The 14,508-nt window shown below is 47.2% G+C and overlaps 1 protein-coding gene across 1 annotated transcript in view; it reads left to right on the top strand.

Annotated features, from left to right (window-relative positions):
• ncbp3 (nuclear cap binding subunit 3) overlaps nucleotides 1–12,426 on the top strand; it is a 65,456-nt gene extending 53,030 nt beyond the window's left edge. The window contains exons 7-13 of the mRNA XM_068010808.1: nucleotides 1,360–1,468; nucleotides 3,386–3,485; nucleotides 4,800–4,906; nucleotides 5,698–5,962; nucleotides 7,149–7,333; nucleotides 10,262–10,414; nucleotides 11,979–12,426. Coding sequence (XP_067866909.1) covers nucleotides 1,360–1,468; nucleotides 3,386–3,485; nucleotides 4,800–4,906; nucleotides 5,698–5,962; nucleotides 7,149–7,333; nucleotides 10,262–10,414; nucleotides 11,979–12,253 — 1,194 coding nt within the window. The 3' untranslated portion in view covers nucleotides 12,254–12,426. The remainder of the gene's footprint in view (nucleotides 1–1,359; nucleotides 1,469–3,385; nucleotides 3,486–4,799; nucleotides 4,907–5,697; nucleotides 5,963–7,148; nucleotides 7,334–10,261; nucleotides 10,415–11,978) is intronic.
• Nucleotides 12,427–14,508: the final 2,082 nt, after the last annotated feature.

Below are 14,508 nucleotides of genomic sequence, written 5' to 3' on the forward strand. Positions count from 1 at the left end.
TTTCTGTGGAAAGAAATGTGGCAATAGCAAAATGTAAAGCAGGCTAGTACTATATTGCGCTGTATTGTTGTCGCCTGCTCTCTGCACATGCTTAATAGGGAAATATACGAGAGGAGCACGGATACTGTACTTAGAGTTATCTCTGCTTCTTGCCCTCTCACTTCAGTCCTGATGCTCTCGCAGGTTTCCTGTCACTGGTATCAATCACCCTCATCCACACTTCAAACACATTCAGACTGAAGGTTTAAGTGATGGCACATTGACCTGGTAACAGGCATCTAATCAGCTATTGTACGTTATCGATGCCATGTCAGGTCAACCTCTTGCCCTCTGTGCAGTAAATCTCAGGCACCTGTGCACATGGAGCACCCACTATGTGTATATCTCCTGTTCTATAGTATGTAACAGGCTGTCAGCTGTTTCTCTTCCTGTCCCCTTGCTGTCTGACACCCCCCTCTCCTGGCCACTGCCTATTCTTGGTTGGGTAGGAATCTGCACAGAAATAAAATGTGCGATCTGCCTTGGAGCTAATGTATCTCCCTGACCTTGTTCCAGTTCAGGACATTCATTCTTTCCCTGGTAAAAACAGTTCAGTATCTGCAATCTCACTTTCCTACCACCCCGAAGTATTGTGCCTTTAAAATATCTAACATTCACAAGTCACATTCTCTTTTATTTTATCCTGAGCACTAAATACTCTCCTATTCTTATCCTGAGCGTTAAACACTCGTCTATTCTGTGGAAGTTCAATCATTGAGTATATTCAAGTCAAATCGATAGATTTTTGGGCACTAAGGGAATCAAAGGATATGCGGATAGAGCAGGAAAGTGGAGTTGAAGTAGAAGAAAATCCATGATTTTTTGAATGTTCAAGCAGGCTTGAGGGACTGAATGGCCTATTCCAGCTCCTTTTTCATCTGTTCTTATCTTCATAGAATCTCCTCACACCCCAGCTCGTACTATATCTCCCATCACTCAATGTAGTCTTCAGAGTTTTTCAAATATACTTCCAGACACCAAATTTGCCACTTGGTGTGTCTCTCACATTCCCCCTTCGTGTTTATGGTGGTCATTTCCCTTTATCTCTCTGGGCTAGTCCTGTTCAGTATAGGCACGGCAGTAGTCTTTTGGGGAACTGACGTTTCTCTGATCTCTCCCCTTTATCGCCCAGCTTCCTGGTCATTGTTAATGACACCCACCAAGAGTTGTGTGAGAACAATGACATAGTGCGTTTCCAGTACCAGGCTGAGGCCCAGCCGTGCCCGAGGATCTCCGTGTCTCTGTCTTGCGATATGGCCTGTGCTAGTACTAAGCAAAGATAAATTAACTGTTGAATCATTTCTCTCTTTCTTTGGCTAGTTGGACACACTGTCGCAGGCTGAGCAAGCCTCAATCCTTCGAAACGATCTGCGGCCAGCAATCAGGGCACCACAGGGAAACAAGCTACAAGTGAGATTTGCCACTAAAGGTGAGTGGGGTCCAGTACCACCCCAAACCCCCCCCCCACGCCACCCCCAGCCCCGCCATAGGTACAGGAGCCGTTGACTCAGGGTGAAGATTGGTAGGCAGTTCGACTGTGGTGGGCATCACTGTCTCCCCAATCCTATCCTGGTTTAGTGTTCTCTGTGTGAGTCAGGAGCAGAAGTCCTGGCTACATTGCCTTTCCCTATAACTTGAGACTGGGAGCTGTGGACGAGCGAAGGGATTAGGATGTTTGTATACACAAATCAGTAAAAGCTGATAGGTAGAAAATGTAACTTAGGAATCGCTGGACGAAATAGATCCAGTTCCACCTAGTGCGTCTTCTACCATTCTGGTAGTCGGATGTTACAACAGCAATGAAGTTATTGACCAATCACAGCGATCAATCTCTATCAATGCATTTACAACAGAAACAGACATGAGGTGAGGAAAATTAGGAAGAGCTTTGGAACCACAGTCACCTGTTCCTCCACCCCCCCCAACCCCACCTTAAGCTCCACTCACCAAGCATCCTGTCTCCAATTACTCAAATGCTGAATCCAAAAATATTATTTTCTGAAAGAAATCTATCTAACTTGCATGTGAATGGATTGTTATTTAATTGCTTCACCTACTTGCACAGGAACCTGTTCCACAGATTGACCACTTGCTCACTGAAATATTGTTTCTGCAATTTAAAAGGCTAATGGAATGTTGGCCTTTATCTCAATGGGCCTCGAATACAAAGGGGAGAAAGTGATGTTACAGTTTATATAAAACTCTGCTCAGACCCCATCTGGAGTAACTGGGTTCAGTTCTGGGCACCGCCCCTCAGGAAGGCGGGGGTGCAGCACAGATTCACCAGAATGACCCCGGGGCTGAAAGGGTTAAATTACGAGGTCAGGTTGCACAGACTAGGCTTGTGTTCCCTTGAGTTTGGAAAATTAGGGGTGATATAATCGAGGTGTTCAGAATGTTAAAAGTAATCAATAGGGTAGATAGAAACTATTTCCTCTGGTATGTGGTGGGGTGGGGGAGGGAGTGGGTGGAGTCCAGAACAAGGGGGTGTCATCTTAAAATTTGAGCCAGGCCGTTCGGGGATGATGTCAGGAAGCATTTCTTCACACAAAGGGGAGTGGAAATCTGGAACTCTTCCCTTCCCCCAGAAAGCTGTGGATGCTGGGGGACAGTTGGAGCTTCCAAGACTGAGATTGGTAGATTTTTGTTGAGTAAGGGCATCACAGGATATAGAGCTAAAGTAGGTAAATGGAGGAGGTACAGATGAACAATGACCTAATGGAATGGCGGAGCAGATTACAGGGACTGAATGTCTTCCTCCTGTTGCTAAGTAACCCTGGGCACTGAGGTCAATTGATAATTCCCCTACCACTAGCCCACTAATGCAGCACAAGGGATTGAATCTGGCACCTTCTTGGTCTCTGTGGCTCAGTGATGGCATTTTACCCCTCTGCTTGAGGTGAAGGTGGGCATTTCCTGAGTATTATATAAGGGTGGCGCAGTGGGTAGCACCGCAGCCTCACAGCTCCAGCGACCCGGGTTCAATTCTGGGTACTGCCTGTGTGGAGTTTGCAAGTTCTCCCTGTGTCTGCGTGGGTTTCCTCCGGGTGCTCCGGTTTCCTCCCACAGCCAAAAGACTTGCAGGTTGATAGGTAAATTGGCCATTATAAATTGCCCCTAGTAAAGGTAGTTGGTAGGGGAATATAGGGACAGGTGGGGATGTGGTAGGAATATGGGATTAGTGTAGGATTAGTATAAATGGGTGGTTAATGGTCGGCACAGACTCGGTGGGCCGAAGGGCCTGTTTCAGTGCTGTATCTCTAAATCTAAATCTAAAAAATCTTGACTAGTTGGTGCCTTGTCCTGGGATGCAAGGCTTTTCTTGACCGTTTGCTCTGTGTTACAGATGATCGGAAGGAATTGGGAGCAGCGAGAAGGAGTCAGTATTACATGAAGTATGGAAATCCGAATTACGGTGGCATGAAAGGGATCCTGTCGAATTCCTGGTGAGCGTCAGGTGTAGGGGCTGGTCTGCTGGGTGATGTCCACTGTGTAGTGTTCTCACTAGTGCGTGTTTATATTAGTGTATCAGTGGGATCTGGTGATGCACCGTGTTGTGGATCAGCTGCTGTACTTACCTGGTCCTGACTTTATTCTAATTATCAGGATTCTCAGGATGTGACCATTTATTGGCCATCTTTAGTTTCTTTGAGGAGGAGCTGGTAGGGGGTGCAGGAGCTCCCAGCTTGAACCTCTGCTGTCCATGTGGTCTTGTTATTTGTAGTGGTTTTAATGCAGCTGAGCATTTTGCTGGACCATTACAGAGGGCAGTTAAGAGTAAAACACATTGATGTGGGGCTGGAGTCACATATAGGCTCAGACCAGGCAAGGACAGCAGGTTTCCTTTCCTGAAGAACATTAGTGAGCCAGTTGGGTTTTTATGACAATCCAGCAGCTTCCTGGTCACCTAGTTACTGAGACCAACTTTTTATTTCCAGAAATTTAAAACAATTCAAATTCTCAAATGGCCAGGGTAGGATTTGAACTGAAACAACAAGAAGATGGCCAGTCTGTTTCTGGTGGTGCTGTTTAAGGGAGGAACGTTGGTCAAGGCACCAGTTGAACAACTTGCTCCTCTTCAAATAATGCCATGGGGTCAGTTGCATTATTCTGAAAGGGCTGGATAGGGTAGAAGCTAAGAGATTGTTCCTACTGGTCAGTGAATCTAGAACACAGGGACATAGTCTCAGGATAAGGGGACAATCATTCAGGACTGAGATGAGGAGAAATTACTGCACTCAAAGGGTTGTGAATCTTTGGAATTCTCTACCCCAGGAGGGTTGTAGATGCTCCATCATTGAATACATTTAAGGCTGGGATAGATAGATTTTTGGTCTCACAGGGAATCAAGGGATATGGGGAGCGGGCAGGAAAGTGAAATTGAAGCCCAAGATCAGTCATGATCGTATTGAATGGTGGAGCAGGCTCGATGGGCCGAATAGTCTACTCCTGCTCCTATTTCTTGTGTTCCACCCGAGCAGGCAGCTGAGGCCTCAGCTTATCATCTTGGAAGGGCAGTACTTTTGGCAGTGCGGCACCCCCTCAGCGAGGTTAAGTACCGAGTGGGGTTGTGAACTGGCAGGCTCCTGATGCAGAGAAAAGTCAAGCGGACAGTTGTGGAGTTCCATGAGTACCTCCTTTCATCACAGTCACTAGGATTCTGTATCCTCTCTCTTGCGCTGAGAATCCGCCTACTCCTTCTATAGATTTTTGAACGAGGGCCTGGTTTGTTCATTTTTGTTCACATTGCCTTTCTGCAGGAAGCGGCGGTATCATGCCCGACGGATCCAGAGAGATATTCTAAAGAAAAAATCCTTCCTACCTGATGACGTGGGGCTGACATCACATTATAAACACCACCACTCTGGTCAGTCAACATTCAAGAGGGTGGGGCATGGGGGTTGTGGTGCAGCTGGGTTGGGGCTATCTGTGGCGAGAGAAGTAGAGTGTTCAGCTTAACTGCCTTTCATTAGAATGGGAAGATGTTAGAGATGAACAGCTTTCATGCAAGTACAGAGCCTGGAAAAAGGACAGGAATAGAAAGTGTGGAGGGTAGGAGTGATCAAATGACAAAAGGACTGATGGTGAAAGGCAATCGGACATGCTAATGAAACAAAAGATGAGTCCGGAGGAGGTGTAAATAGTTGCAGAATGTCCATGAGAAAATGGGAACAGCAATTAATATCTAAAGTTGTTAAGCTTGATATTAAGGCCAGAAGGCTGTAAAGTGCCTGGTCAAAAGATGAGGCACTGTTCCTCAAGCTTATTTCGAGCTTCATTGGAATACTGCAGGATGCTGAGGACAGAGTGGGAGTAAGATGGAGAATTAACCAGAAACTCAGGGTCATGCAGACTGAACGGAGGTGTTCCAAAAGCAGTCACTCAGTCTGCAATTGGTCTCCCCCAGTGTAGCGAATACAGTATACTAAACTGAAAGAAGTACACATAATTCGAAGGAGTGTTTAGAGCCCTGGATGGTGAGGAAGTAAAAGGGAAGGGGTTGCATCTCCTGTGCTTGCATGGGAAGGTGCTGTGGAAAGGATAGTGGGTGTTGCGGCTGATTGAAGAGCAGGAAGTCACAGGTTTACTATCGCAGCTCACTCATTGAAGGCTTTGCGCTTTGCTTGATGCCTGGCTGATGTGTTTCGTTGTTTGCAGGTCTAGGGAATGTTCCTGAGGAGCCGATCCAGGAGGAGGATGAGGACGAGGATGAAACGGAGCAGGATATGGAGGAGGATGACCGGGTGGTGGTCGAATATCGCAATGAGAGCCGCACGGGTGGGCACTTCAGCCCCCGGGATTCAGACTCTGACGAGATGGACTACGATCTGGAGCTGAAGATGATCTCAATGCCATCGCCCAAGAAGAGTCTGAAGATGACCATGTATGCAGATGAAGTAGAGGCCCGGCTGAAGACGATTCGGTGAGCATTCCCCAAACACTCTCCAAGCTTCCTCCCTCCCTCTCCTGAGGCGACAGCTCCTCGCTGGGTTCACGGTGGCCAAAGTGTCCCCTGACTCTGGACAGTGCATGTTGCCCAGCCATATGTCTGGCTGGGGGGAACCCAACTACTCCTGACTCTGCCCTCGCCCAGTGCCCACACTGTCCAGCAGTGATCTCTGGATGGTGATCAGGAGTGAATTAGTATTTTGGTAGGAAGAACAAGGAGAGGCACTATAAACTAAATGCAGCAGTTTTAAAGGGGATGCAGGAACAGAGAGGGTGTATGTACAGAAGTCTTTGAAGGTGACAAGACAAAACTTTAAAAAAAAAATATGCAGAATCCTTGGCTTTATTAATAGAGGAATTAAATACAAAATCAGGGAGGTTATTTTAAATCTTCAAAACACTGGAGCCTCAGCTGGAGAATTTTATCCAGGTCATAGAGAAGGTGCAGAGGAGATTTAGAAGAATGGTACCAGGAATGAGGGACTTCAGGTATGTGGGGAGACTGGAGAATGTGGCATTGTTCTGCTTGGAGCAGGGAAGTTTGAGGAGAGATTTAATGGAGGTGTTTAAAATTATGACGGGTTTTGATAGAGTAAGTAAGGAGAAACTGTTTCCAGTGGCAGGAGGGTCAGTAAACAGAGGACTCAGATTTAAGATAATTGGCAAAAGAAGTGGAGGGGGAGATGAGGCACATTTGGTGGAGGAGTCCTGAACCAGAGGGCATAACCTCTACCCTATGAACTGCTTTAATCATCTTAAACTTACAGAGCTACAGGGATAGAGCCAGGGAATGGGACTGATTGGATTGCTCCACAGAAAGCTGGCATAGACTCGATGGGCCTCCTGTGCCGTAATGACCCCATGACCTCAATTAGATCACCCCCTAATCTACTATACTTGAGGGATTACAAGACTAATCTGTGCAACCTAACTTCATAATTTAACCCTTTTAGCCCCAGTACCATTCTGGTGAATCTGTGCTGCACCCCCTGCTTCCTGAGGTGTGGTACCCAGAACTGAACATAGTTGCTCCAGATGGGGTCTGACCAGAGCTTTATATAACTGTATAGAATTGCTAGCACGAGGTGTTTTCTGAACTCCTTCACTGATGGTGTATGTTTTTATTATTCCCCCTCCCTATCTCTGATGTGCTTCTCTAGGAACTCGATAAAGCCAGAAGCAAACATGACGATTGTGTCCAGCAACGTGAGGAACCGGATCGGTGCCAGGCTTTCGACAGAGAAGGTGTCGGATGTGCGGCTACTCCTGGAGGAGAAACGGCAGCTGGCGGAGAGGCAGTTGCCCATGGGAGCTGGCGCGGGCAGCAGCTCAGTCACTGGCACTGGTACTGTCACCTGTTGCCTATCAAACCAACGTCTGCTTATAGGAACATAGGACATTTTTTTTAATTCGTTTATGGAGATGTGGGCATTGCTGGCCAAGCCAGCATTTATTGCCCATCCCTAATTGCCCTTGAGAAGGTGGTGGTGAGCTGTCTTATTGAACCACCGCAGTCCATGTGAGGTAGGTACACCCATAGTGCTGTTAGGGAGTTCCAGGATTTTGACCCAGCAACAGTGAAGGAACGGCGATTATAGTTCCAAGTCAGGATGGTGTGAGACTTGGAGGGGAACTTGCAGGTGGTGGTGTTCCCATGCATCTGCTGCCCTTGTCCTTCTAGATGGTAGAGGTCACTGTTTTGGAAGCTGCTGTCTAAGGAGCCTTGGTGAGTTGCTGCAGTGCATCTTGTAGATGGTACACATTGCTGCCACTGTGTGCTGGTGGTGGAGGGAGTGAATGTTTGTGGATGGGGTGCCAATCAAGCGGGCTGCTTTGTCCTGGATGGTGTCGAGCTTCTTGAGTGTTGTTGGAGCTGCACTCATCCAGGCAAGTGGAGAGTATTCCATCACACTCCTGACTTGTGCCTTGTAGATGGTGGACAGGCTTTGGGGAGTCAGGAGGTGAGTTATTCGCTGCAGGATTCCCAACCTCTGACCTGCTCTTGTAACCATGGTATTTATGTGGCTACTCCAGTTCAATTTCTGGTCAATGGTAACGCCTAGGATTTTGATAGTGGGGGATTCAGCGATGGTAATGCCATTGAATGTCAAGGGGAGATGGTTAGATTCTCTGTTTTTGGAGATGGTCATTGTGTGGCATGAATGTTACTTGCCACTTAGCAGCCCAGGCCTGGATATTGTCCAAGTCTTGCTGCATTTCTACACGGACAGCTTCAGTATCTGAAGAGTCGCGAATGCAATCATCAGCAAACATCCCCACTTCTGACCTTATGACCGAAGGAAGGTCAGAAATAGGAGCGGGGGTCGGCCATTCGATCTGTCGAGCCTGCTCTACCATTCAAACAGATCATCGCTGATCATCTACCTCCACGCCATTATTCCCCACTATCCCTTGATGTCATTAGTATACAAAAGTCTATCGATTTCTGTCTTGAACATGCTCAGTGATTGAGCTTCCACAGCCCTCTGGGCTAGAGAATTCCAAAGATTCACCACACTGAGTAAAGAAATTCCTCCTCATCTCAGTTTTAAATGGCCTGCCCCTTATTCTGAGATTGTGTCCGCTTGTTCTAGACTCAGCGACCAGGGGAAACATCCTATACACATGTACCCTGTCAACCCTGTAAGAAGTTTGTAAGTTTCAATGATATCACCTCTCATTCTTCGAAACTCTAGAGAATACAGGCCCAGTTTCTGCAATCTCTCCTCATAAGACAATCCCGCCATCCCATTGCACTCCCTCTATGGCAAGTATATCCTTCCTTAGATAAGGAGACCAAAACTGTACACAATACTCCAGGTCCTGTCTCACCAAGGCTTTATACAATTGCAAGTAAAAACAAGAAATGCTGGAAATACGCAGCAGCTCTGGCAGCATCTGTGGAGAGAGAAGCAGAGCTCTGCTCTGTATTTCCAGCATTTCTTGCTTTTATTTCAGATTTCCAGCAAATGCATTATTTTGCTTTTATCTATACAATGGCAGCAAGACATCTTTGCTCCTGTCCTTAAATCCCCTTGTAATGATGGCCAACATACCATTTGCTTTCTTAATTGCTTGCTGTACCTGCATACTGGCTTTTAGTGACTCATAAACAAGACACCCAGGTCTGTTTGGACATCAGCACTTCCCAACCTCTCACCATTTAAGAAATACTCTTTCTTAACCAAAGTGAATAAAGAAACTCTCAGAGCAGGGAATATATCACATGCTCAGCAGCAGCCTGTATATCACCAGCATTTTTTGTTTTTATTTCAGATTGTCATAGAGAGATACAGCACTGAAACAGGCCCTTCGGCCCACCGAGTCTGTGCCAACCAACAACCACCCATTTATACTAATCCTACATTAATCCCTTATTCACTACCACATCCCCACCTTCCCTCAATTCTCCTACCACCTACCTACACTAGGGGCAATTTACCATGGCCAATTAACCTATCAACCTGCAAGTCTTTGGCTGTGGGAGGAAACTGGAGCACCCGGTGAAAACCCACGTGGTCACAGGGAGAACTTGCAAACTCCACACAGGCAATACCCAGAACTGAACCCGGGTCGCTGGAGCTGTGAGGCTGCGGTGCTAACCACTGCGCCACTGTGCTGCCCTCCTTGTGGGTGTTAGTTTTTTAAAATATAGAACCGAAACTGTCCTATGAACCACTCACTTTGGGGGAAGAAATAAATTCAAAAACATGTTTAGAAATTTCAGTTATGTGGAGAAGCTGGGATTGTTCTTGTTAGAGCAGATAAAGTTCAGGGGAGTTTTAATAGAGTTGTTCAAAATGATGAACAATATTGATGGAGTAAATAAGGCGAATCTGTTGCCACTGGCAGGAGCGTCAGTGGCCAGAGGACACAGATTTAATATAATTGGCAAAAGAACCAGAGGGGAGACAAGGAAACTTTTTTTACACAGCGTGTTGTTGTGATCTGGAATGCGCTGTCTGAAAGGGCGGTGGAAGCAGATTCAATAGTAACTTTCAAAAGGGAATTGGAGAAATTGTTAAAGAAATAATTTGCAGTGCTTTGGGGAAAGAGCAGGGGGAGTGGGGACTAATTTAATAGCTCTTTCAAAGAGCCAGCACAGGCACGATGGGCCAAATGGCCTCCTTCTGCGCGGTGTGATTCAGTGTGACAGCAGGAATATAACTTTGTTTATTCAACGTGTTTGCTGCTGACACTCAGTGCTGGTTCTGAGATGCTGTGCACCGGGTGACCTTTGACTGATGGTGTGCTTCTCCTGTGTTGGTTCCAGGTGTCAGGCAGCGACTGGGGAAGAGGCCGCACTCCCCGCAGGCTGGCAGTGTCTCCATCACACGACGAGAGCCACAGACAGATGTCCACAGCAGGCTGGGATTCCCCAAACAGGAGAGCAGGAACTTCACACTGGAAAAGAGCAAAAAAATAGGTACGTTTTTTGGGGGGAGTGGGGGGTTGCTGTGGGTTTTGGGGAGGTGTAGTGGTAATGTCATTGAAGTAGTAATCCAGAGGCCTGGACTGTGGACACAGGTTCAAATCCCATCACAGCAGCTAGTAAGATTTAAGTTCAATTAATTAATAAAAATCTGGAATTGAAAGTAACGGTGCGATGAAACTATCATTGATTGTCCTAAAAACCCATCTGGCTCAGTAATGTCCTTTGGTAGTGTGGTTGAGTGGTCTAAGGTGCTGGATTTAGACTTCAGTCTTTTTGTGGGGTGTGGGTTCAGATCCCACCCCTGCCATAATTTATAAGGGGCTGCAGGCAGGAAAGTGGAGTTAGGGCAGCAATTAGATCAGCTATGATCTAATTGAATGGCGGAGCAGGCTTGAGGTGCTGAATGTCCTACTCCTGCTCCAATTTCTTACGATTTTTAGGTAAGGAAATCTGCCATTCTTCCTGGTCTGGCCTACATGTGACTCCAGATCTACAGCAATGTGGTTGACTCGTAACTACCCTCTGAAATGGCCTAGCAAGCCACTCAGTTTCAAGGGCAATTAGGGATGGGTAATAAATGCTGGCCTAGCCAGTGTCACCCACATCCCATGAATGAATAAAAAAAACAAACTGTGCCCACTTCCCTGCACTTTCCAGCAGGGGGTGCTGCAGCTCATATGGCCCCATGTTGCCTGACACACCCCAGTGCAGTGCTGAGGGATTGCTGCACTGTCAGGAGTGCCGTCTTTCAGATAAGGCATTAAACCGAGGCCCGATCTGCCCCCTCGATTGGAGGTAGTGGTAGCATGTACCATCTACAAGATGCACTGCAATAACGCACCAAGGCTCCTTCGACAGCACCTTCCAAACCCACGACCTCTACCACCTAGAAGGACAAGAGCAGCAAATACATGGGAACACCACCACCTGCAAGTTCCCCTCCAAGTCACACACCATCCTGACTTGGAACTATATCGCCGTTCCTTCACTGTCACTGGGTCAAAATCCTGGAACTCCCTTCCTAACAGCACTGTGCGTGTACCTACCCCACATGGACTGCAGCGGTTCAAGAAGGCAGCTCACCACCACCTTCTCAAGGGCAATTAGAGATGGGCAATAAATGCTGGCCTGGTCAGTGACGCCCACATCCCATGAGTGATTGAAAAAAAAATCCCATGACGCTGTTCTGAGAAGAGCAGGGAAGTTTGCTTTGAGTTCTGGCTGATATTTATCCCTCAACCAATACCACTTTAGAAAACAGTAATCTGGTCATTAGGACATTGTTTTTTCTGGGATCTTACTGTGCACAAATTAGTGCTGTGTTTCCTACATAACAACAGTAATTACACTTCAAAGCTACTTCATTGGCTGTAAAGCACTTTGGGATATCCAGAAGTTGTGAAGTGCAAGTCTTTCTTTCCCGAATCAGGCCATTAAAGACCAAAGACATTTCTGATCTGTAGCTCAGTCCCCATGCGACTCAGAAAAGCTTATTTTAAAACATACCTATCTAAAGCAGGGAGCTGATCTTTATTCTGCTATTTCTTCCTAACAGGGAGTTTATGGAGTCGCCTGGGCAAACCCTCGGGGAAAAGTGAGAAGGTGCCGGAGAAAGAGGAAGAGAAGGAACCTGTTGCGGAGAAAGAGGAGGAGGTGGCGGTGGTGGAAGGGGAGGAGAAGGACGAGGATGATGACACAGAGCTCCAACGCGCCTGGGGTGCTCTGATCAGAGAGAAGGAGCGGTCACACAAGAAGAGCCGTTTAGACAACCTCCCGTCACTACAGATTGAAATCAGCCGTGAGAGCTCCACCTCTGACAGTGAGTCTTGACCTCTTGATCCCTGGCCACGAACTCTGACCTACCATGGAGAAAGATGGCAGCTCCCTGGGCACACGGACTATTTGCCAGCCCTGAGCTGAAAACAGGCACCTGTATTTGGAACAAATTCCCGAAATGTTACCGTTCACATTCTGACTGAATTAAATTTAACCTTAAAGCCAAATTGTAGACTGCATTTATTTCGCAGGAATCGTTTTACCGCAAAGAAATCTTGGCTAATCTCCTCTGCCTCCCTCCCTCTCCCCCCCCCTCCTCCCTTCCCTCCGTCTCCTCCCTTCCTCTCCGTCTCTCCCCTTCCCCTCTGTCTCCCCTCTCCCCCCCCCCACCGTCTCCTCCCTTCCTCTCCGTCTCCTCCCTTCCTCTCCGTCTCTCCCCTTCCCCTCTGTCTCCCCTCTCCCCCCCCCCCACCGTCTCCTCCCTTCCTCTCCGTCTCCCCACTTCCCCTCCGTCTCCCCCCTTCCCCTCCGTCTCCCCCCTTCCCCTCTGTCTCCCCTCTCCCTCCCCACTTCCCCCCTCTTCTCTGTCTCCCCTCCCTGTTGCACCCTCTCTCTTTCAGTCCTCGTTAGAAAGACCAGGGCCCTGGAGCCATTTGGGAGTGGGGCAGCTGGGTCTGAGGAGTCTGGGCGGGAGATGTAACCCGGTGTTGCACCGTTCTGTTGTGGTTTGTATTTGTCTAAATTTAAAAAGAAATGTAGACTTTAAGCAGGAAATTCTTTCCAATATAGAGTATGTTTTAGCACTCTGTGTGATCTTTAATATGCTGCCATGGTACTCTGATACTTCACACCACCCAGTGCCCTTGAGCTCTCTGCCAAGCAGCTTTCATACTGCGGTGTGCTCTGGTACTGAGCCTAATATGCTTTAGAATTATGCTGCATTTAATGTGATCTGTTTCAATACGCAAAGTGATATTTTAGCACTCTAGTACACTGCATGCTGTACATTAGTATTCTGTTCGAGTGCTCTGTGGCTGTGATTTAATAATTTACCGTCACGTGAAGCAGCCTCTTCAGTTTCTGGCTGCCATGTAATTCACTGAAGACACACAGTGATATTTTAGTGCCTCCCTCTGTTCCAAGCAGAGATCCTGGCTGACTCTCTCTGGCTGTGTCGTGTGTTCCGACTCTCTCATCTTAGACTCTCACTGTGTCTGCACCATTCTGTTAGTATTTGCGATGAGTTGTGTATGAGAGACGCGGAGAGATTCATTGTTCCAGTGTCACCCTGGAAGTGATTGTGGAGTTGAGGGAACAAAGATCAGACTCAAACTCATCTTGACACAGTAAAAGTTATTGTGGATAAGTTGTTCTTTTAGCAAAGACTTTGTCTTTGATGCTAAAATCTCCTTTTGTTGGCCCAAGGCTGTAAATGCCCCATCAAATCCACTCTCATCCTCCCTCTCTGCAGCCTTCCCTTTTAGTAGCTGCTGGACTGGGTGCTGCAGAATAAAGGGGAGTGTTTTCCTCAGCAAAGGGAATGAAAGGGATGAGTTTGGCAGCTTGTGCAAACAAAACTGTAACTGCATACCCCAGGGGGTGTGACCCCCTTTAACAACTTGAACTTACATAGCCCCTGTAATAAAACACTCCAAGGTGCTTCACAGGTGCGTTACAAAACAATATTTGACACTGAGGCACATTGGCTAGTGGGGGAAGGGGCGGGGGCTGTGAGGAATTGGTGTGTATCAGTGATGTTTCGATCTGGATTCCCGTGTCCTGTATGTTGGGCACTAACGAGCACTCCCAGGGTCAGCACTACCCCTTCAGTATTTAGATGCTATTCCCAAAATACTTGTTTTGTATGGGATCAGTTCAGCTCTGTACTTATACCTGAGGTTTAGCCTATCAGGGCAGCACAGGAAGAAACACCTTTCACGATGAAGTTGGTGCGTTCTTCTTAACTCCTTGGGCCCTTTCTACCAACAGAAATACTCTCTGGTCGTAGCAAATTCACTGTTTCATGAGTTGAAGCTGAGCTGAGTTTCTTGACATTTTACGTCAGTTGAGGCTACGTTTTTTCTTCCCAGTTTAGTCTGTGCTGTATTGGAGGTGCGGTGATCCATGGATCCTGTACCTCACCTGATTTCAGGTGGGACCCCATAGTAAATGAATAACAGGCTGTTCAACTGTGAGGGCATCAGAATGGAGCTTGATCTTTTCCTCACCTTTTCAGCGGGGGCTGCTCGATCATGCTATTGTGTAGTGTCCCTGGATGAATCTTCCATTTGTGTCCCTAATTTGAGACC

This window comes from Heterodontus francisci, chromosome 30 (genome assembly GCF_036365525.1).
Source record: "Heterodontus francisci isolate sHetFra1 chromosome 30, sHetFra1.hap1, whole genome shotgun sequence".
NCBI lineage: Eukaryota > Metazoa > Chordata > Chondrichthyes > Heterodontiformes > Heterodontidae > Heterodontus > Heterodontus francisci.